Source organism: Cervus canadensis, chromosome 29, assembly GCF_019320065.1.
Source record: "Cervus canadensis isolate Bull #8, Minnesota chromosome 29, ASM1932006v1, whole genome shotgun sequence".
Lineage (NCBI taxonomy): Eukaryota > Metazoa > Chordata > Mammalia > Artiodactyla > Cervidae > Cervus > Cervus canadensis.
The window spans coordinates 41,544,432-41,568,077 of record NC_057414.1 but is presented as its reverse complement, the minus strand read 5'-3'; the positions used below and the strand labels follow the sequence as shown (position 1 = coordinate 41,568,077).

The 23,646-nt window shown below is 49.3% G+C and overlaps 1 protein-coding gene across 3 annotated transcripts; it reads left to right on the top strand.

Annotated features, from left to right (window-relative positions):
- Positions 1-1,511: 1,511 nt before the first annotated feature.
- Positions 1,512-11,792, top strand: GAL3ST3 (galactose-3-O-sulfotransferase 3). Of its 3 annotated transcripts, none has more exons than XM_043452664.1 (3): positions 1,512-1,712; positions 5,277-5,510; positions 10,106-11,792. In XM_043452664.1, the coding sequence occupies exons 2-3, from the start codon at positions 5,389-5,391 to the stop codon at positions 11,265-11,267; spliced, it is 1,284 nt and encodes a 427-aa protein (XP_043308599.1). In that variant the 5' UTR covers positions 1,512-1,712; positions 5,277-5,388; the 3' UTR covers positions 11,268-11,792. The 3 variants fall into 3 exon arrangements, with proteins under 3 accessions (XP_043308599.1, XP_043308598.1, XP_043308600.1); XM_043452663.1 differs by having other exon boundaries at positions 1,512-1,718; XM_043452665.1 differs by lacking the exon at positions 1,512-1,712 and adding an exon at positions 1,754-1,879.
- Positions 11,793-23,646: the final 11,854 nt, after the last annotated feature.

Genomic DNA, 23,646 nt, shown 5'->3' with positions numbered 1-23,646 from the left:
CAAAGGACTGGGCCAGGAAGGTTGCTTGCAACCTCACCCTGGCTAGGAAATTCTCTTTGCTCCTGCCCAAACCTAAACCCTCCCCCTTTTCATCACTACCATCATCCCAGTCTCCTAACATTCCCAGAGGAGATGCCAAACCCAGAAAGGACAGAAGAAAGAACAGCAGTGCCCCCCAGCCCTCCAGCTTGTCAGCCCACTCAGGCAGAACCATTCCTGATGCAAAGGAAATGTCTTTCTGCTCACTGTAACTGGAGAACCACTGGCAGGTCATCTGAGGCCAGAGGCCCCAAGTCATATGTGTGTGCTAAGGAAAAACTTGGGGGTCTCTGAGGCAGGATAAACTAAGGGCTGATGCGTGAGGATGCAGTGTGACCAGGACCAGAAAGGGACAGGCCAGGCGGGGTGTTCATTTGATGATAACAGCCTTGGGACCTGGACAGGATATGACCCTCTTCCAATTGTGCAGAAGGGAAGACGGGCAGAGAGAAACTGACTTCCCCAAGGGACCAAACGGATCACAAGCAGTTCTCTTGAGTCTGAGATTCCCCATTCCCTTCTGCTTAGTAAGGACCCTCACACAACACCTGTGTATCTGTGTGGGTCTAGAATGGAATCCAGCCCCTTCCAGCCCCAGCTTTGGGTGGCTGCCTCAGCTCCAGGATCCTGGCCACACCAGTCAGAGACAGCAACAGAAAGCAGGGGTTCATGAGAACCACGTAACTCAATGTGGGGCTCTGGGTGTCTGGGAGAACTCAGCTCCCAGGTGGTTGGAGCGGAGGACTAAGAAGGCAGTAGAAAAGTCAGGACTATTCTCACAGAGCCTTCACATGGGTCATCTCTGCAGCCTCAGAACAGCTCCACAAACAGCTCCCTATAGTAGAGCTGGAAGCAACCAGGTCCAGGGAGTTGCCTCTTAACCCTAGAATTTAAGTTCACCCCCAGGTTGAATTTGAGTTCCCTGATTCCCAGCACAAACTGCCCAGGCAGCGGTCCCGGGTCCATGAAAACTCTGGCCGGGAATAAGTGCATCCGGACTCCTGGTGCAGAGGAGGAGAGGGTCAGTGGCAGACTGGAATGGAAGGGGTCCCCAGGGGTGTGAGGACAGATGGAACCAGGCCTCAGGCTGGAAGGTATTCCCCTGCTGGAGGTGGAAAGAGGAGAAGGGGGTGGGCGGAAAGCATGTGGGGACTTGTGCATGTACCTGTGTCTCTAATTCCCCTAGGACCGACCTGGCCAAGGGTAACCAGTGGGGGCCCGGGAATGCCCAGCAAGGCTGGAGTGCCCAAACACCTTCCAGGCCTTAGTTTCCCCTTCCGTAGTGGGAGGGCAAGCAGCTGACCACCCTGGAGTCCAGACTGTGCCAGACGGCCCAGGGAAGATGCCCGCATTCGAAGACACCCCTGGGAGAGAGTCCCGCGGGCGGCCCCCTCCTCTTCCCACTCTGCCCCTCCCCCTCCCCTGCTCGCCGGCCCCCGCCCCCGCCCCGCCTCCGCCTCCGGTGTGCGATGGGGGGCGGGCAGCGGGCTGAGCCAAGAGCAGCGGAGCTGGGCCGACGCTGCCACCTGATCCCATCCAAGCGCGCAGAGGCCAGCGAGCGACCAGCACTCTGCGCGCTGGGCCCCCAGCGCCCTCGGACCCTCAGCGGATTTCGCCGCAAGGTCTGGGGAGATAGCGGCGACCCCCCTCCACGCGGGTCCAGGCAGAGTCCGGTCAGCGTGAGTACTGCGGCGGCCGGCCTGGGGCTGGAGGGGCGGGGGTGGACCGGACCTGAATGAGGGATGCCGGCTGGGGCGGGAGAGTGTCTTGGAGGCCGGCGCCTGAAGAGCATGAGGAGGGAGGGGGGCTCTTGGCCCCCGGCAGAGGAGGAGAGGAATGGGTGAGAGCGCGACGCTGGCCTATCCCTTATTGGGGACCAGATCCCAGTGACCCGATCCCTGGGGGAGGTTGGCATGCAATTGAGGGAATGGGGGCTGGGAGGGTGGGGGGCAGTGATGGACAGAGGAGGATGAAGGGAAATCAGAGGCAGGGAGGAGGTGGCGGTGGATGACAGGCAGAGGGGACTGGGGGGCGGGGGTGACCTGGCGAAGGCTGGTGGGTAAGAAAGGAAGGAAAAGAGGGAGCTGGAAAGACATTTCATCTCCTGGGCCACTAGTGTACAGCCTCTCTGCCCATGGCCCCTTCCTCCTCAGTGCAGGGGGCAGTTGCCCTCTTCACCCGGCGGTGCCATCCTCAGTAAAGAGGCAGTCTCCAGGTCACCCGAGGGTCAGGTCCAGGTGGTGGGGGCCAGGGCGCCCTCCTCCTCCAAGGGCACCCATCTCAGCCCTAGAGCCCTCAGGGAGCGAGCAGCGGGCTTGTGTGGCAGTGGGTGGGCATCTAGACCAGTTTTCAAAGCTTTGGCCAGCTAAGCCATTTCTTCTTTGGTTCCCTGGAGAAAGGAAAGCAATTTGCAAACCGTGCGGCAGCCTGCGGTAGATTGTTCTGACTAAAATTAGCACTGATTTTCTCACGAGCCCAGGCACCCTGACTTGTCTGGGACACGACTGAGGGAAACTCTCATCGGAGAAGACACAGGGGAGGCCAGGAGAAGTCTGAAACATGTGAGAGGCAGGAGCCAGGGCCCTTGCTCTCAGTTCCGATCCCAGCAGGCTGCCACCCACCCCCACTGACCTAGGGGTTACCGAGGGAAACCAAGAGCCCCAGGTGGCCCCCTTCCCGGGTGCCGGTGGCCTGACCCCGTGTCCACAGCAGGCATTGCGGAGTGAACTTGCCAAGCAAAGGGGCACCCACCTCCTCGGGTGTCCGAGCAGCACCCTCTCTCGGGACCTGGAATGTTTAGCCTGGCCGAGTGCCCACCCACAGGAGACAGGGTTACTGCTTTTAAATACCTGAAGGTCTGTCATGGAGAAAAAACTTACAGGGTTCCTGCGGCCTAGCAGGGCAGCATGAGCAACCCCGAGTGTGGAAGGTGGAAGGGGACAGGCCGAGGAGGGCGCAACCAGCAGTAGGCTGAGTTCAACTGTCCCAGAAAGAACTTTTGAAACAGCCAAGGCTGCTCAGAAGCAACCCAGGCTGTATCTGCAGGCAGCGAGCCTCCAATCATGGACGGGGAACATGCAGAAGCTGCTGCCTACCTTGGAGGACTGGCATCCAGGGAGTTCTTACACGGATGATACCCTGTACCCGGCAGGCCTCAGACTGGCTGGCTCCCCAGGGCTAGGCCATGGCAGAGATGGGACGGAGGGCACCACCAACCACCCCATCACCTTTCTCCCTATAGCCTGGTTGAAGCATCTCCCAGGCAAAGTCCCACTGTAGCTGTCCCCAGGCTTGACCTCCTGGGCTGACCTGGAGTCTCTGAAAAATAGACTGGTTTCAGCAACTTAGAATATATATAATCTTGGATGTTAGCTCCTGAGTGTATGTGCTTTAATTTATGTTTCTTCACCTTTTTATACTGTTTTAGTAAATGAACCATTTGTGTAATTTCTATTGCCAAAAAAAAAAAAAAAGGCTGGTTTCAGTGAGTTGAGCAAAGATGGAAATTGGTGGTCCTCCATGTGGCCCCAGTGGGAAACTCCTGCCTGGTCACCAAGTCCTCTCGGCAGGATAAGTGACAGGGGAGAAGCTGTGTGTCCTGAGTGGGCTCTGACTCCCTCATGCTGGTGCTTCACATGGGCAGCGGCAGCCCTCCTCCCCCCCAGCAGTCCTTGAAGACGGGGATCTTAGGCTTTCTCTGCTGCGCCCTTGGTTGCCCTCTCTGGCTGGGTGCTTCACATCCCTTGGCTCCGGGAGGATTAAGTCTGTCTGCAGGCTGGCGGAGGAAACCAGGTGAGGGGGCCTGGAGAGAAGGGAAAGGCATAACCCGGACATCTTTACACCCCAACAGGTTTCAATGTAATCCAGGATTAATTAGGGGGAGGGGGGAGCTAAAGGAGAAGGACTAGAAGCCAAGCCCAGGGGAAGGTCATGGTCAAAGAGTTTTCACATTACTTCAACCCTCCTGAGACTGAGATGTCCTAGTTCCACACACATGCACGTGCCCAGAAGGTTCCAGGCTCCCCCTTCCCTTTGGAGAGGGGTGCATGCGAGGATGAAGCCAAACCTGAACCTGGAGATGGAGGCCCCCGAGACAGAGACCCCCACCCTCACCGGGGGACAGGCATTGCCACTGAAGCTGCCTTTCCACTGAAGCTGCCAAGGGTCAGGGTGCCCTTGAGCTAACACATTCATGCGGGGACAGGTGACTGGCCAGACACCAGGCCCTCCTCCTGCCTCTCGCTCCTGCTGCTCAGCTGAGATGGAGGCCCACCTTCCCTTGGAGAATCTCTGTAGGGCAATGAGCAGGAAGCCCCCTGTATTCCCCTCCCAACTCCCAGGCGGCCACCCTCTTCCTTGGCCAGGCACCTCTCACTGCCATCACCGACGGGGCAGCCAGGGTTTCAGGTGTCTGGGGATGCAATTCAGATTGAGTTCCAGGATCGCAGGTCCTTCCTTTCTTTCCCTCATGGATCAGAGGTATGCAGTATTGCAGAGTCCGGGGCAGGGATGGGGAAATCAGTTCTCTGTGGAAGCAGCACACATGCTGTCTGAGGGCATGGACTCTGAAGCCGGATGTATCTGGAAGCAGATCTGAATCCAGACCCTGCTAACACCAGCTGTGTGACCCAGATAAGTGACACCAGTCCTTAGAGCCTCAGTTTCCTTGTCTGTAAAATGGGAACACCTATGTTAGGGTTGCAGTGAGGATTAGATGAAATTAGGTGTGCAGTCGTATAATACATATAGTAAGCCTCTTCCTCATATCAGAGACTCAAGAAGGTGAAGGCCTGGTCAGTGTTTCTGAGGAGCTCAGTGTCTGGGGAGTCAAGACTAACCCCTGGCTGAAGAAGCAGTCAGGCAAGGAGTCCTGTAGGAGAGGAAACCCTGAATTGAGACTTCTGTGCTAAGCCAGGCACTGTTGCTCAGACAGACATAAATGGCCACGAGACAAAGATGAATTAGGGGCAGGCAGAGAAGCAGAGACCTGGCTCAAGGGAGGGAGTGGCTATAGCCTGAAGGGCTGGCCAGACCCCAGAGCCTGTAATTCCACCCAAGACTGAGTTATCTGGAGCACCGTGGAGATAGGGTCATGGTAACAGGAGGTAGGAATCTGATCTTCCCTGGCCTCTCTGCACACCCCACCCTTCGGAGCTCTCGTTTGCAGCAGTCCTGTTGGGGCTCGGCGCCCATCTCCTCTGCCCGCTACAAACCTGTTTTCCTCCTTCTCCTGCCAGGCCTCACAGGAACACTGGCCTTGCTACCGGAGCCCCAGGAGCCCCCATGAGTGCCGGCGAAGGGAGTCCTGGATAGTGAGGCCCTGGCTGGTCCAGGGGTGGGTACCCCATCATGCCGCCCGTTCTCCAGCGCCTGCAGCAGGCCACCAAGATGAGCCGTAGGAAAATCCTGCTGCTGGTGCTAGGATGCAGCACCTTAAGCCTCCTCATCCACCAGGGGGCGCAGCTCAGCTGGTAAGGGGGCGGGGTCTCGGTGAGGGGGCGGTGCCCAGGAGTTGCCGGGTTAGCGAATGGGAGCTCTCCTTCTCCTCCCTTCTCGTTCCTTAAACCTGACAAAAGAGTCCATCTTCTGCTGGGCTTTGCTCTTTCCTGTGTTCTCAAAGCGCTTTCCATACATTCTCTTTAGATCCACACAACCTCCTTGGGAAGGACTTCACTGAAAGTGTGTGTTGTAGTGGATGTGGACGTGAAAGTTGTGTCCAACACTTTGCGACCCCATGGACTGTAGTCCGTGGAATTCTCCAGGCCAGAATACTGGAGTGGGTAGCCTTTCCCTTCTCTAGGGCATCTTCTCAACCCAGGGATCGAGCCCAGGTCTCCCGCATTGCGGGCGGATACTTTACCAGCTGAGCCACAAGGGAAGCCCAAGAATACTGGAGTGGGAATAGAATACTATTCCTTCTCCAGCACATCTTCCCGACCCAGGAATCAAACTGGAGTCTCCTGCATTGCAGGCGGATTCTTTACCAACTGAGCTGTCAGGAAAGCCCTGAGTATGTAAACTGAGATTCTATTCCAGCCCGAGTCTTTCCCTCAGCATCACTTCTGGTGGATGGGAGGCAGAGAGGCTGAATATCTTACGAAGTGAAAAAGAACTTTAAGAACAAAAACAGAAGTGCGTACCTCCATATAAATTGCACTTAAGAACTTTACTATGGGTAACTTACATACAGGCAGGAAGGATCTAGTAGATGGAGGATCCAGAGGCATTCACAGTGGCGTCGGAAGGGGTACAGGGAGATTTAAAGGGGCAAAAGCTAAAAACAGAATGTGACTACTCAGGAGTACATCCTCATGGACGGAAAGGCGGTGGTATCCTCCACCCCGGAGTGGGGGGCGTTGGCGGTTTTGTGGCCTTAACCATCTGCATCAGCAAAAGGCAGTCTTGCAGTTTTCACATGGGATGAAGGCAAGGGTAAAGTCTGACAGGGAATTTACCTGGCTTGAGCGCACTTCTTATGAGTAGGCTAAATCGCAGTTACACAGAAAAGGGAGGGTGTAGGGCTGCTGGCCTGTGATGGAGTCAGTGCAGTTCAGCCACACACTCCCCAGAGAACTGCAAACAGCTTCACTCTACTGTTTTTCTGGGCAAGTCTCACTTCTCTGAGCCCATTTGCTCATCTAGAAATGACAGTGACACTATGCGTGACCTTGCCACTCCCCCTGATACAGGATACAACGTGATGATGAATAGCAGCCCTGACCCTACTCCTGGCTCACTGCATGAACCCAATAAATCCCTGCACTGCCACCCCCCACCCCGCCCCACCCAGGACCTGTTTGCCATTCTCTACATGGTCATCCGTGAGAACAGTGTGAATGGGCCCAGTCCCTCCTGCCAGATGCCTTTCTGGTCTTATGGAGCATCTGTGTAGACATCCTGAACCCAAACCAGGAAGGTAATCTCACGGGCATCCTCAAGGCTGCTTAGAGTTGCCCTTGTTGCCTGATGCTTAGGATGGCAGAAAAGAAACAGGAGAGTGACTCAAAGTCTGGAGTGAACTTACAGGTCACCTAGTAAGGTCACCTTGAACACCCTTGTTTCAGGAGCAAGGAAACAGAAATGAAAGTTTCATGAAGGCTAGGATTATTATGTTTTTTTATGCTATTATATTTCTGGAGCCCAGAACAGTTCCTAGCACAAAGTAAAGTAGTAGATGCTTAAACAAACAAAAAAAAAACCTGAATGAATGAATGAGGTTCCAGAGGACTTGATGGAATCATATAACAACAGGTTGCTTCAGAGGCCCTGCCACTCATCTACAATGTGAGGAGCCTGTTGTTGTTCAGTCGCTAGTAGTGTCCAACTCTTTGCGACCCCATGGACTGCAGCACACCAGGCTTCCCTGTCCTTCACTATCTCCCATAGTTTGCTCAGATTCATGTCCATTGAGTTGGTGACGCTATCCAACCATCTCATCCTCTGTTGCTTTCTCCTGCCCTCAGTCCTTCCCAGCATCAGGGTCTTTTCCAATGAAATGAAGAGCCAGTGGAAAGAGTAAAAATGAGAACGACAACAGACAGTAAGAGGATTTGGCGATTTTATCTGAGTTTCTGGACTTATAGAAATGCTTTTCCTCTTCCTGTTCTTCAGTTTGTACACCTGTAAAGTGAAATTTCTCAAGGGTCCCCAAGGGCCTTTGTCCTTGTATTATTTTATTTTGCTTTTTTAAAACACTAAGGGTTTATTTATTTGTTTGGCTGTGCTGGGCCTTTATGCCACACACAGGCTTCTCGTTGAAGCGGCTCCCCTTGTTGCAGAACACTGGCTCTAGGTGTGCGGGCTTCCGTAGTTGTGGCTCGTGGGCTCTAGAGCGCAGGCCTGGCAGTTGTGGCACACGGGCTTAGTTGTTTAGCAGCATGTGGGATCTTCCCAGACCAGGGATCGAACCTGTGTCTCCTGCATTGGCAGGCAGATTCTTAACCACTGGACCACCAGGGGAATCACTGTCCTTGTATTATTTTTTATGGGTAACCAAATACCACAAAACTTAAGTGACTGAAAACATCAAACATTTATTATCTCACTCCTGTGGGTCAGGAATTCAGGCTTGCCCTAGCTGGATGCCTCTGGTTCGAGGCCTTTCACAGAGTTGCAGTCAAACTGGTGGTTGGAGACAGCGGTTTAATCTGAAGCCTTGATTGGAAGGGCTCCCCTTACAAGCTCCTGTATATGGTTGCTGTGGGAGGCTTCAGCTCTTCAAGCAGGTTGATGACAGACTGAGGGCCTGATTCCTTGGGGACTGACTGTTCCCACCTGGTACCTCGCCCCCTGCATGAGTTACCCTAGAGAGAGTGAGAGAAGGATACCAAGACAGTGCCATAATCTTTTTACAATGTAATCTCACAAGTCACATCCCACCATTTCTGCCCTATTCTAACTCCTTAGAGGCATCAATAAGTCCCACTCATATTCAAGAGGTGGGACATACACACGAGTGTGAATGACAAGAGGTCAACAGGTGAAAGGTTGTTGCTGAACCGCGGAAGATGCTGGGATTCTTGGCCTCCGGAAGAGAAGAATTCAATCCAGGGCCAGGGACGAGGCTTGATCACTCAGAGCTTTTGTGTAATAAAGTTTTATTAAAGCATAAACTTTATTAAAGCATAAAGGAAAAAGAAAGCTTCTGACATAGACATCAGAAGGGAGCAGAAAGAATACCCGCCTGCTAGTCTTTAGCTGGATGTTAGATAGTTACTAGCAGCCTGTTAACTAAATAAAGGAATGTCTCAAAACTCAGAGAATGGCACCAGGCCCCTGACCCACAAGATGTATTTTGAGATAATCTTGGCACCAGGTGAGTCATCCCGGGCCATAAAATGATTGATTTGAATCTTGTAGAAAGACAGATTCAGTTCAGTTGCTCAGTTGTGTCCAACTCTTTGCGACCCCATGAACCGCAACACACCAAGCCTCCCTGTCCATCACCAACTCCCGGAGTTTACCCAAACTCATGTCTATCTAGTCAGTGATGCTATCCAACCATCTCATCCTCTGTCGTCCCCTTCTCCTTCTGCCCTCAATCTTTCCCAGCATCAGGGTCTTTTCAAATGAGTCAGCTCTTCACATCAGGTGGCCAAAGTATTGGAGTTTCAGCTTCAACATCAGTCCTTCCAATAAACACCCAGGACTGATCTCCTTTAGGATGGACTGGTTGGACTTCCTTGCAGTCCAAGGGGCTCTTGAGAGTCTTCTCCAATACCACAGTTCAAAGGCATCAGTTGTTCAGCACTCAGCTTTCTTTATAGTCCAACTCTCATATCCATACATGACTACTGGAAAAACAATAATTTCATTTACATAGATTAAGAGAACAATGTCTGAGTATAACATATTGGTTTGTCAAGTCAGTGCTGAGCCTAAATCTGAGCTTTTAGGCCGAACTGACTTGAAGATAGAGTCTAGGGTAAATGCATAGTACATTAACATAGCTTAAGACAAATATTTCCATTAAAAAATGCATTGGTTAGCTCAAGATTTGAGAAACATTAAGTTCAGGTGGAACCAGGTGTCATTATGGCAACACAGTATTTTAAGAGAAACCTCTTTTTAACTTTGTATAGAGAAGGGGAAAACATATAACACTAGTTTGTTTCCTCTTGCTGCTTAAAGTGAAAGTGAAGTCGTTCAGTCATGTCCAACTCTTTGTGACACCATGGACTATAGCCTACCAGGCTCCTCTGTCCATGGGATTTTCCGGGCAAGAATACTGGAGTGGGTTGCCGTTTTCTTCTCCAGAGGATCTTCCTGACCCAAGGATGGAACCCGGGTCTCCCACATTGTAAGCAGACGCTAGAGAGATTTAAAAAAAAAAAAAAAAGTCTGACACTTGCAGTCTATTTCCTCCGTTTGGAGACCCCTGGCCTTCCTGCCTGTTACCCTCTCACAGGGAATCCCTGGAGGGTGGTCATCTTAGATGCTGCGTACCATACATCTGTGTACTGTTTTGTGGGTAACGCCCTGGGCCCATCCCCACCATTCTTGGGGAGAGGCCAGGTCGAGCAGTACCCTCTCACACCCTCCTCCCTGCACACGCCGGACCCTGCAGGTACCCCAAGCTGTTCCCTCTGAGCTGCCCGCCTCTGCAGGACTCTCCGCCGCGCCCCAAGCACATGACCGTGGCCTTTCTGAAGACGCACAAGACTGCGGGCACGACGGTGCAGAACATCCTGTTCCGTTTCGCCGAGCGCCACAACCTGACGGTGGCCCTGCCTCACCCGAGCTGCGAGCACCAGTTCTGCTACCCGCGTAACTTCTCGGCGCACTTCGTGCACCCGGCCACGCGGCCGCCGCACGTGCTGGCCAGCCACCTGCGCTTCGACCGCGCGGAGCTGCAGCGCCTCATGCCGCCCGGCACCGTCTACGTCACCATCCTGCGCGAGCCGGCCGCCATGTTCGAGTCGCTCTTCAGCTACTACAACCAGTACTGCCCCGCCTTCCGGCGCGTGCCCAACGCGTCGCTCGAGGCCTTCCTGCGCGCGCCCGAGGCCTACTACCGCGCGGGCGAGCACTTCGCCATGTTCGCGCACAACACCTTGGCGTACGACCTGGGCGGCGACAACGAGCGCAGCCCCCGGGACGACGCCGCCTACCTGGCGGGCCTCATCCGCCAGGTGGAGGAGGTCTTCTCGCTCGTCATGATCGCCGAGTACTTCGACGAGTCGCTCGTGCTGCTGCGGCGCCTGCTGGCCTGGGACCTGGACGACGTGCTCTACGCCAGGCTCAACGCGCGCGCCGCCAGCTCGCGCCTCGCCGCCATCCCCGCGGCGCTCGCGCGGGCTGCGCGCGCCTGGAACGCGCTCGACGCCGGCCTCTACGACCACTTCAACGCCACCTTCTGGCGCCGCGTGGCGAGTGCCGGCCGCGCCTGCGTGGAGCGCGAGGCGCGCGAGCTGCGCGAGGCCCGGGAGCGCCTGCTGCGGCGTTGTTTTGGCGACGAGCCGGTGCTGCGACCCGCGGCCCAGATCCGCACCAAGCAGCTGCAGCCGTGGCAGCCCAGCCGCAAGGTGGACATCATGGGCTACGACCTGCCCAGCGGCCGCGCCGGTCCAGCCACCGAGGCCTGCCTCAAGCTGGCCATGCCCGAGGTGCAGTACTCAAGCTACCTGCTGCGCAAGCAGAAGCGCCGAGGCGGCATGCGCCTCCGGCCCGAACCAGTCCTAGACAACCCCCCTCCTCGGCCCATCCGGGCGCTGCGCCCAGGCCACTGAGCTCCGGGTGGGAGTCTGGCCCCTGACCTGCCCACCAGGGTCTTTCCTAGGGCTGCCTCCGGGTCCCACCGCATCAGGGCCCTTTCTCCCGAGAGGGGCTGCAGCAGTAAGTGGGGGCGCATCTCCCTGTTTGAGCCCACCTCCCAGGAAGGTGTAGGCCCAATAGAACCCCGGACCACTCTCTCCTTTGTCCTAATTGGATGGTGGCTTTGCCAAGAGATTTGAGGCCCGTTCAGAACTGCCCACCCTGCCTTCTTAAGGGGATTGAGGACCCCTCCACCTGTCTTTCCAAGTGGATGAGTCCATGCCACAGAGAGGGGCTGAGCTCTGGGAAAGGCTACTCTGCCCGTCAGCCTCCTGAGTTCTTGCTCCTTCTGCCAGGGGTCAGAGGCCCCCACACTGTCTTCCAGGTTCCACCCTCCTAACAGACCTAAGCTGCTCCCAGACCCCCAGAACCAAAAGTTCTTGGGGTGGGCTTTTTGTTTGTTTGGTTTTCCATTTTTAAATAAAATATTTTAAAATGTGCATGTTGTATGTCAGTCATTAAAAGCCAGTTCCCCGCTCTTTGAGGATGAGGCAGATGCCTAAGAATAGATGTGGCTGTTACCATGAGAATGGGGACCCAGTGAAACTGAGCAGGATCTTCGGGCTCCTGGACATAAAAGCCTTTCCATGTCCCCCGTTTCTTGTTGGTAAGCAGCAGACTCCACCCTCCATGACCTTCCCTGAGTTCCAAAGGGCAGATTTGAACAGTTGCTCATCAAACAAGGTAGCAGATGCAGAGACAAGAGAGGACCAGCAGCCTTGGGGCAGGGTCCTGGTTCCACCTCAAGGGGTACACATAACGGTATCTTTTGAGCTCTTTATAGAATTAAAACCCCCAATAAATGGCAGGTATCAGCGTTCTTCATTCCAGAGAAGACCGCCTGAGGGCAGATTAAAGACCAGAGAAGTCTCAAGAGATTGATGTCGTTCAGTCGCTAAGTCCTGTCTCAACCCCATGGACTGCAGCACACCAGGCTCCTCTGTCGCTCCACTATCTCAGGAGTTTGCTCAAATTCAAATGCATTAAGGCAGTGATTCTATCTAACCATCTCATTCTCTGCCACCCCTTTCCCCTTTTGCATTCAATCTTCCAAAGCTTCAGGGTTTTTTTCCAGTGAGTCAACTCTTTGCATCAAGTGGCCAAACTCCTGGAGCTCCAGTGGGTGTCCTTCCAATGAATATTCAGAGTTGATTTCCTTTAGGACTGACTGGTTTGATCTTGCAGTCCAAGAGACTCTCAAGAGTCTTCTCCAACACCACAATTGGGAAAGCATCAATTCTTCACCACTCAATCTTCTTTATGGTCCAAATCTCACATCTGTACATTACTGTACATAACTGTACTGGAAAAACCATAGTTTTGACTATATGGACATTTGTCGGCAAAGTAATTTCTCTGCTTTTTAATATGTTGTCTAGGTTTGTCATAGCATTCCTTCCAAGGAGCAAGCATTTTTTAATTTTCTTCAAGAGATGGGAATACCAGACCACCTGACCTGCCTCTTGAGAAATCCGTATGCAGGTCAAGAAGCAACAGTTATGACTGGACATGGAACAACAGACTGGTTCCAAACAGGGAAAGGAGTACGTCAAGGCTATATATTGTCACCCGGCTTATTTAACTTCTATGCAGAGTACATCATGAGAAACGCTGGGCTGGAGGAAGCACAAGCTGGAATCAAGATTGCCAGGAGAAATATCAATAACCTCAGATATGCAGATGACACCACCCTTATGGCAAAAAGTGAAGAAGAACTAAAGAGCCTCTTGATGAAAGTGAAAGAGGAGAGTGAAAAAGTTGGCTTAAAACTCAACATTCAAAAAACTAAGATCATGCCATCTGGACCCATCACTTCATGGCAAATGGATGGGGAAACAATGCAAACAGTAACAGACTTTATTTTGGGGGGCTCCAAAATCACTGCAGATGGTGACTACAGCCATGAAATTAAAAGACGCTTGCTCCTTGGAAGAAAAATTATGACCAACCTAGACAGCATATTAAAAAGCAGAGACATTGCTTTGCCAACAAAGGTCCGTCTAGTCAAAGCTATGGTTTTTCCAGTGGTCATATATGGATGTGAGAGTTGGACTATAAAGAAAGCTCAGGGCCAAAGAATTGATGCTTTTGAACTGTGGTGCTGGAGAAGACTCTTGAGAGTCCCTTGGACTGCAAGGAGATCCAACCAGGCCATCCTAAAGGAAATCAATCCTGAATATTCACTGGAAGTACTGATGCTGAAGCTGGAACTCCAATACTTTGGCCACCTGATGTGAAGAACTGACTCACTGGAAAAGACCCTGATGCTGGGAAAGATTGACAGCAGAAGGAGAAGGGGACGACAGAGCATGAGATGATCAGATGGCATCACCAACTCAATGTACATGAGTTTGAGTAAGCTCCAGAAGTTGGTGATGGACAGAGACGCCTGGTGTGCTACAGTCCATGGGGTTGCAGAGTCAGACATGACTAAGCTGAACTGAACTGAACTGAACCTATTTTTTACCTACAAGAGTCATAGAGATCAAAAGTTTGATAACTTGGGTTCAATCCATGGTTGGGAAACTAAGATCCCACAAGCCACATGGTGCGCCCCAAAAGAAAGAATCCACCTGCCAATGTAGGGGACATGGGTTCAATCCCCGATCCAGAAAGATCCCACATCCTGAGGGGCAATGAAGCCGATGAACCACAACGACTGAGCCCTTGTGCCCCAACTCCCGAGGCTCACGTGCCCTAGAGCCTGTGCTCTGTACAAGAGAGGCCACCATAATGAGAAGCTCTGCACTGCACTGCAACTAAAGAGTAGCCCCTGCTCACCACAACTAGAGAAAAGCCCCTGCAGCAGTGAAGACCCAGCACAGCCAAAAACAAACAAACAAATAAATAAAAACATTAAGGAAAAATAAGGTTACTGTATCAGCCAGGATTTAATCAAAGAAACAAAATTACTGGGAACGATTATGTGTAGTCAAGATGTATCCTAGGGATAAGACCCTGCGTAATTGTGAGGGCTGATCATAGAAGACTGCTGTTTTTGTTTCTGGTGCTGGAGCTCAAAGACAGCAGGCAAACTGTTGGAAAGCATGTGATGTGAGGTGAGGGAAGCAAGAACAAACGGCACCTGTGAGGACTAGCTAGCACCCACAGGATGGACCAGAACCCAATCAGTCTCTCACTGCACCTAAGCCTCTAACTTTAATGAAGCAGACGGTTCACAGGAGAAGCTGGCACTCCATCCGGGAGCTGAACGTGCACCTGGAACAAGAGTAGCTGAAGCAGGAGGAGCTGTGGACCCAGCTATTGCCTGATGCCAACATGCTGAGCCAGCAAATGAGGGTCACTGTGAGAGAGGTGCCACCACTTCTGGGGCCCCTGCACCAACCTGCCTCATGGAAAAAGAATACAACTCCTGTTTCACTTCTACTCTCCAAATCTTACACAAAATGTCACTTGTGGGCCACATTAACAGAACTATGCAGGGAAGAGAATTCTGGGAAATAGATCCAGCTTAGTTAAAATGACATAGTACAAATTCACTGCAGTTTCAGATGTTAATTTGAAAATTATTACCCGTGGAGACCAATTAGCACCAAAGGGCTTTAGAGATGAAAGGGCACATTCCTGAGGCCCTCAGATTCATGCTGTGGTTGTCTCCCCCCCTCTCCCCCCGCCCCGCTGTCCCAGAATTGATTGTGAGATTAGTGCTCAGTAGCTGGCAGACTCCCATTGGTTCCTGCCACTTCAATGTGGATGAATATGGCAAAAAAGGACCAAGAGGAAAGCCCTGGAATTGTCCCCTCCTCCACCAAGTTGTAAACCAGAAGTCATACCACAACTTTGAAGAAACTGCAGAGATTAGTGCCACCATTAAGGGTTTGAGAGATGCAAGAGTAGTGGTGATTCCAGTCGTATTCCTACCTGTTTGCAGGTGGAAAAAGCAAACTTAGTGATGTGGCAGTGGCAATAACAGCTGCAATTCTATTTTAAACCATAAAGAAGGCTGCGTACCAAAGAACTGATGCTTTCAAACCACTTCAGGTGGTGCTGAAGACTCATGAGAGTCCCTTGGACAGCAAGGAGATCCAACTAGTGAACCCTAAAAGAAATCAACCCTGAATATTCATTGGAAGGACTGATACTGAAGCTCCAATACTTTGGCCACCTGATGTGAAGAGCTGACCCATTGGAAAAGACCCTGATGCTGGGAAAGATTGAGGGCAGGAGGAGAAGGGGATATGATGGTTGGATGGCATCATTGAACAATGGACATGAGCGTGAGCAAACTCAGGGAGATAGTGAAGGATAGGGAAGCCTGGCATGCTGCAGTCCTTGGCGTCACAAAGATTTGGACACCACTTAGTGACTGAACAACAACAACAAAGTATTTTTTTTAGTTTATTTATGCATTTATTTGGTTGTGTTGGGTCTTAGCCACAGCACACAGAATCTTCAGTCTCTATTGTGGCATGCGATCTTTTAGTTCCAGTATGTGGGATCTTTTAGTTCCCTGACCAGTGACTGAACCCAGGCTCCCTGCATTAGGAGTTCAGAGTCTTCACCAATTGGTCAATTGGTTAAGGGAAATCCCACACTGCTGCAATTCTAGATTTGAGATCTTTATTGGAGAAAATCAATAAAAACCCCAGCAGCAACTGCTGGGTGGCTATTGAACTAGTAAGTGCTTTCTCTTACTTTCCCATGAGTATAGGAAATGACAGCTTGCTTTTACCTAGCAAGGATAACAGTATACCTTTACTGTCTTGTCCTTAGATTATTGCCATTCTTCTGCAAACTGCTAGGTCCAAATGGACTTTGATAGTCTTGCCAGCACAGAGAACACACTCAATTGATGCCATTATGCTAACTGGACACTATGCGCAGAAAACAACAATCCCCTTAGGTGCCCTAGACATGTGTGTGCCAGAAAGTTGGAGATGAAAATTCAAGGGCCTGCCACATCAGGAAAGTTTCCAGCAGTCCAGAGGTCTGCAGAATGTTGCATATCTCTTCTAATGTGAGAGATGAGTTGCTGTCACTTATATCACATGCCACAAAGAGGAGCGATGTATGGTGTGCCTTTTGGGTTTTGGAGTCAACACAGATCACAAGCTGTTTTGACTCAATTTCTGGGTAACCTGTAAATAGGACAATGTTCAATCTGGATCTCAAAAAAGCTCTTCAAGTGCAGACTTGGTGCAAGCTGCCTACCACTTGGGCACTATGCCTAGTAGATCCACGTGTCTGACTTAGGTGTCAGCCAAAGACTCTATGTGGCATCTCTGGCAACCCCCAACAGGAGGATCACAGCTAAGACCTCTGGAATTTTGGTCATGCTATCTCTGCTGACAACTATTCTATCTCTTCAAAAGCAGTTTCTGGCTTGCTACTGGGCCTTAATGAAGACTGAATTCCTGATTTATGGAACACCATGTGATTATCAGACCCAAGTGTTCATCATAAACTGGGTGTTATCTGACCTACAGAATCATGAAACTGGATTTTCACGGTGGCATCTCATTAGAAACTGAAGTGATAGAGGGTCTTCCCTCGTGGTCCAGTGGTTAAGAATCTGCCTTGTAGTGCAGGGGATGTGGATTCGATCCCCGGTTGGGGAACGAAGATCCCACAAGCCTCAGAGCAACCAAGCCTACATGCCACAACTACTGAGCCCACACACCACAACTTGAGAGTCCATGTGTCAGAACGAAAGATCGCCCGTGATGCAATGAAGATCCCGTGTACTGCAACTGAGGCCTGAGGTGGTCAAATAAATAAAAGAAATTGAAGTGATATATATGATACTGGGCCCAAACTGATCCAGAAGGCACACATAAATTACATGAGCAGATGGTTCAAATTCACATGGCATCAGTTTCTACGGCTTCACCTCAGTTTATACCCAAAGGCTCCAAGGGGAGGAGGAGAAAGGACAGGCCCTGACTTCTGGAAGGCTTTGTACAAGTAAGCCAGTGACAGCCAGAAGTGGACGTCTTGCTCAGGACAGCCCAATTCAGAGCTTGCCCTGAAAAACGGTGATAAAGAAAAATGGTCCCTGTGGGCAGAGCTTTGGGCAATACACATGTTTTCCATTTCTGTGGAAGAAAGGAGAGGCTAAGATGCCACTTTGTATAGACTCTTGAGCAATATCTGCTGGGCTGGCCATTCCCAGAGACTTGAAAAGAACACATCTGGGAAATTGATGACATGATGGTCTATGGAAGAGGTCTGTGGATGGATTCTTTCTTTCTTCTTCCATAAGACAATAAACTATTATCATGGGGTTTCCTTTTTGTTGGTGTTCTGTTAAATTAATTTTTATTGGAGTATAGTTGCTTTACACATGGATGGCGTCTTAAAACGCTCACAGAATAGGAAGTTATTCATGTCCCGTGTAAAATGCTGCACAAGGCAAAGAGTGCAGAAGCCCTCACGAGTTGGATACGAAAATCCATCCTATAGATGCGGTCAGCCTCTTACCCCAACCAAATTGGTGGTTCTCAATGGACCCTTCACAAAGTGCGAAGCCACCAGGTTTCTATACGTCTTTATAAGAGGTGTCTGTGTTCTTTGTCCAGGTTTCCACACAGTTTATTTTAATTAAAAAATTTATTGTGGCAAAATATTTATTAACAAAGTTTGCCATTTTAACCTTTTTTTAAAAAGTTTATTTATTTATTTACTCTATGGCTGTACTATGTCCTCATTGCTGGGCGAGGGCTTTCTCCAGTTGTGGCAAGTCAAGTGGAGCCTACTCTTTGTTGCGGTGCTCAGGCTTCTCACTGCGGTGGCTTCTCTTGTTGCAGAGCATGAGCTCTAGGGCACAGGAGCTGGTAGTTTCGGCATATGGGCTCAGTAGCTGTGATGCTCAGGCTTAGCTGCCCCAAGGCATGTGGGATCTTAGTTCCTGGAGCAGGGATCCAGTCTGTGTACCCTGCATGGGCAGGCAGACTCTCAACCACTGGACCACCAGAGAAGTCCCATTCTAACCATTTTTCAAGTGTACCATTCAAGTGCAGTGAGTATATTCACAACATTGAATAACAGATCACCACGGTCCATCTCCAGAAGTTCTCATCATCCCAACAGAAATTCTGCATTGTTAAACATTCACTTTTCATCATCCTCTGCCCACAGCCTCTGGTAACCACTATTTAACCTTCTGTGTCTACGAATGTGCCTATTCTGGGTAACTCATAAAAGTGGGCATATGATATTTGTTCTTTTGTGTCTGACTTATTTCACTTAGTGCAGTGTTTTTGAGGTTCAAAATTCTCCAAGCCAGGCTTCAGCAATATGTGAACCGTGAACTTCCAGAGGTTCAAGCTGGTTTTAGAAAAGGCAGAGGAACCAGAGATCAAATTGCCAACATCCGCTGGATCATTGAAAAAGCAAGAGAGTTCCAGAAAAACATATATTTCTGCTTTATTGACTATGCCAAAGCCTTTGACTTTGTGGATCACAATAAACTGTGGAAAATTCTGAAAGATATAGGAATGCCAGACCACCTGACCTGCCTCTTGAGAAATCCGTATGCAGGTCAGGAAGCAACAGTTAGAACTGGACATGGAACAACAGACTGGTTCCAAACAGGGAAAGGAGTACGTCAAGGCTATATATTGTCACCCTGCTTATTTAACTTCTATGCAGAGTACCTCATGAGAAACGCTGGGCTGGAGGAAGCACAAGCTGGAATCAAGATTGCCAGGAGAAATATCAATAACCTCAGATATGCAGATGACACCACCCTTATGGCAAAAAGTGAAGAAGAACTAAAGAGCCTCTTGATGAAAGTGAAAGAGGAGAGTGAAAAAGTTGGCTTAAAACTCAACATTCAAAAAACTAAGATCATGCCATCTGGACCCATCACTTCATGGCAAATGGATGGGGAAACAATGCAAACAGTAACAGGCTTTATTTTGGGGGGCTCCAAAATCACTGCAGATGGTGACTGAAGCCATGAAATTAAAAGACGCTTGCTCCTTGGAAGAAAAATTATGACCAACCTAGACAGCATATTAAAAAGCCTTTTAATATGGCTTTAAAATGCCAACAAAGGTCCGTCTAGTCAAGGCTATGGTTTTTCCAGTAACCACGTATGGATGTGAGAGTTGGACCATGAAGAAAGCTGAGTGCCAAAGAATTGATGCTTTTGAACTGTGGTGTTGGAGAAGACTCTTGAGAGTCCCTAGGACTGCAAGGAGATCCAACCAGTCCATCCTAAAGATCAGTCCTGGGTGTTCATTGGAAGGACTGATGTTGAAGCTGAAACTCCAATACTTTGGCCACTTGATGTGAAGAGCTGACTCATTTGAAAAGACCCTGATGTTGGGAAAGATTGAGGGCAGGAGGAGAAGGGGATGACAGAGGATGAGATGGTTGGATGGCATCACTGACTCAATGGACATGGGTTTGGGTGGACTCTGGGAGTTGGCGATGGACAGAGAGGCCTGGCGTGCTACGGTTCATGGGGTCGCAAAGAGTCGGACATGACTGAGCGACTGAACTGAACTGAACTATGTTGTAGTATGTTGTCAGAATTTCCTTTAAGACTGAATAATATTCCATCATATCTATGAGCCACATTTTATCTCTTTATCTGTCCAGGGTCATTTAGGTTGCTTCCACCTCTTGGCTGTTGTGAATAATGCCTCCACAAACAGGTGTGCAGATATTGGTTTGAGCCTCTGCCTTCCATGTTTTTGGTGCATAACCAGGTGTGAATTGCTGCGTCATGATCACAGCATAATTTAAACACTCTCAAGTAAACTAGTTTTGGTTTCACCAGGCTAACATTTTGCACCATCGTTCTTTTTTTCATCTCCAACAGTTTTTGACACCAGCACCTTCCTGGATGGAAAGTAATGTGCGTGGCAACATCAAGTTTTTTTTTTTTTTTTTTTTGCTGGGTTTTGACTGGTTTTGGTTTTTCACATGAGCAGTGAAAACTCTCACGGAGCCAACTTTTAAAACATCTATTTATTTTTGGTTGCCCTGGGTCTTCATTGCTGCACACAGGCTTTCTCTAGTAGTGGCAAGAGGAGGCTACTCTTCGTTGCAGTGCAAAGAGTTCTCACTGCAGTGGCTTCTCTGTTTCAGAGGACGGGCTGTAGGGCACGGAGGCTCAGCAGTTGCGGCGCTCGGGCTTAGGTGCTCCATGGCATGTGGGAGCTTCCGACCTGGGATTGAACCAGTGTCTGCTGTATTACAAGGCGCACCCTTAACCACTGGGCCACCAAGGAACTCCTGGACCATTTTGATGGAAATGCCATCAGTTCAAATGCCTAGACCAGGAGGTTGGGGAGAGGATAAATTGGCAGACTGGGACTGACATGTACACACTCCTACATAAAATATAGAGGACTAATAAGGACCTATTGTATAGCACACGGAGCTCTATTCAAAATTCTGTAATGACCCACATGAGAAGGATTTGAAAAAGAGTGGATATATGCTTATATATATAACAGATCCAGTTTGCAGCAGAAACTAACACAACATTGTAAATCAGCTAGACTCCAAAAAAAAAGTTTTTTAAATGCCAAAACAGTTCTTCTAAGACAGACCTTTTGAGTCCAGATATGAGTAAAACATTAACCATATCTTGGCTGGTTGTTTGTAAAAGCTGCAGCAGAAAAAAATTTTTTTCTTGATTATCAGCATCATTTACTAATCTTACAAGTGGGATAATGGCATTTGTCAGTGAAATCTGTTGACTCATCAGCCTGGATAAAGAATCTGTTGTTTTTTCAGTTAATTACCAAGAAAAAAAAAATGTCTTCAGCATCATGTGACATCAGTATGTCTCGATGTTGCTCCCTCTGAGAGTAGAATCTTTCCATTCTTTTGTTGAGCATCTTGTGCTAACATTTCACTCATATAATTTTACACACTAGCATTATTAGGTTCTTTTTTTCTGAACAATAGGTCTGTTACAAATAACTTGTTCTTTGAGGCTTTTTAATATAACAAATGTGGCTTATAAAAGCCTTGATCTGTTTGCTTTGTGATACCATAGATTAAAATTAGCTATTTATTATCAAATGGCTGTAATTTATAGTTAAGTTCTTTTCAATTTTGCTAAAGCCAGGGCTACATTTGTAAATTGTAATTTTTCATCAGTAAGCCTGCCAGATTTGTCCACAGTCCTAAGCTCCTCCTCTTTCACTTCACACTTCATAATAAAACATCACCACGTTGAATCACTAGACTGCCTTTATAAAACACAAATGCTAATAAGATATACAATGAAAGGGCATCATAATAACTAAACAGGAAACTCGCAAAAAATATTAAATCATTCTGAAATTCACTTCTAACCTACATAATTCATGTTTTACATTGTTCATATCAACAGGAACGTGGCAGGGAGGCCGTTATGTGTGCTAAATCTCTCAGTTGGGTCCAAATCTTTGCAACCCCATGGACTGTAGCCCACCAGTTTCCTTTGTCCATGGGGGTTTTCCAGGCAAGAATACTGGAGTGGGTTGCCATGCACTCCTCCAGGGGATCTTCCCAACCCAGGGATCAAACCAGCTCTCCCACATTGCAGGCGGATTTTTTACGTCTGAACTACCAGGGAAGCCCAAGAATACTGCAGTGGGTAGGAACGCCACGAAGTCATGAAAAAAATATTTCTTCAGAAAAAAATTGCCTCTGATTTTTTTTTTTTTTTTTTTTTTAGACTGCAATGCCTGGCTTGCGGGATCTAGGTTCCCTGGCCAGGGATTGAAGCAGCTCCAGGTGCAGTGGAAGCGCAGTCCTAACCACTGGCTCACCAGGGAAGTCCCTCCTCTCCTTCTCTACCACATCAGAAAGTGTGTTTGCGCCCCTAAGTCAGTCACCCGTGCATAAGGGGGAGGTAACCCAGATGACAAGGGTGAGGTCATCCATCTGTACCTCCTCCTCCTCTCTAGGCAATAGCATGTTCACACGTGATGGGCAGACTTCTTGATCTCATGCTGAAAACTGAGCAAGGCCCCACCCACTGAGCACTGCAGCCGGGGCTGAACCGCCCCTCACAAATGAGTTCCGAGGCTGCTCCATTGGGGTCCACCCCTGAAACGGCTGACATCGCACAGCACACGAGGTTCAAAAATAATGCTGATTTCTTTTTCTCATCACAAGACAGAATCCCTAACCTAGAAACATCTCAAGTAAATTCTGTGGTTCTGCAGAACTCAGAAATCTCTGCCTTAGACTATCACTCCTGTTTGCTGGTTAATCCACACTCCAGCCCAAAAGAAGCGTGGAAATACACGTGCCCACGTCCAGGGCCTTAAGTTGAAGACCCGGAAGTTGTTGCACTGCTTCCGCTCTCACTCTTTGGCCCCGCCTAGATGAAGGCACACTGGGAAATGTCGTCTCTATTTGGGAGAACGTACAGGAGGAAGAGGAGAAGGGAACTGTGGAATAACTGTCCTATTAAAAATTCTTTCCTTGTCTGCTGCTGGCAACAGACACTGAGCCCCTTGAGGGCCATATGTCTTTCATCACTGGGAACCTGGTACCCAATGGCACTATGAATTTAGCCATGACCAAGCACTGAGGAAACAACTGTAGTCAAAGTGGGAACCTGAAAGTTCCAGAAGAACTGCACTGGTCACAAATGAATTCTGGTGGATTTCAGCAGGAAGACAGGACAACATGGTGGAAAGTTTGGAATGAGTGCTGACTTTATAAGTTCTTATTTATTGAGCAGTTTGTTTATCCTCTTTGAGCCACATTTCCAAATTGGGATAAAACAAAATGGGGATATTATCCATCCTGTGGAGTTATTGTGAGGATTATATTTAAAGTGCATAAAGCTGGTCTCCAATAAATATTGGCTGTTAGTTTAATTTTAGTAATAACCCAAGAGAGAGGCTTCCATTACTGTCAACCATCAAGACAAGGATGACAATGCTAATTACCATTTGTTGTGCTATTACTATAAGCTTTATATTTTAACTTTTTTGTCCCCTATGAGGTAGCTGTTATTAGCCCCATTTTATAGAAGAACAAACTGAAGCAAAGGAAGATTAAGCAACTAGACCAAGGTCACATACCTGTTTACAGTGGAAGTGGGCAGTTTGAACCTCAGAGCCAGTTGGTATCTAGGTACAACTAAGAACTGGACCATCTGGCTTCTTAAAGTTTTTTTTTTTTCTAGTAACAGAGGCAAAGCAACTGCTGGGCCTCTGATGTCACCCCGAAATTCTTTGTCCAGCTTTGCCATTGACCTACTGGATCACCTTGGGCCAGTCCCTTCCCCTTCTTGACCTCAGTTTCCTCCTTTTACAATGAAGAGTTGGACACAATGATCTTTGCACTGTAGCTTAGGAGGAGGCATTT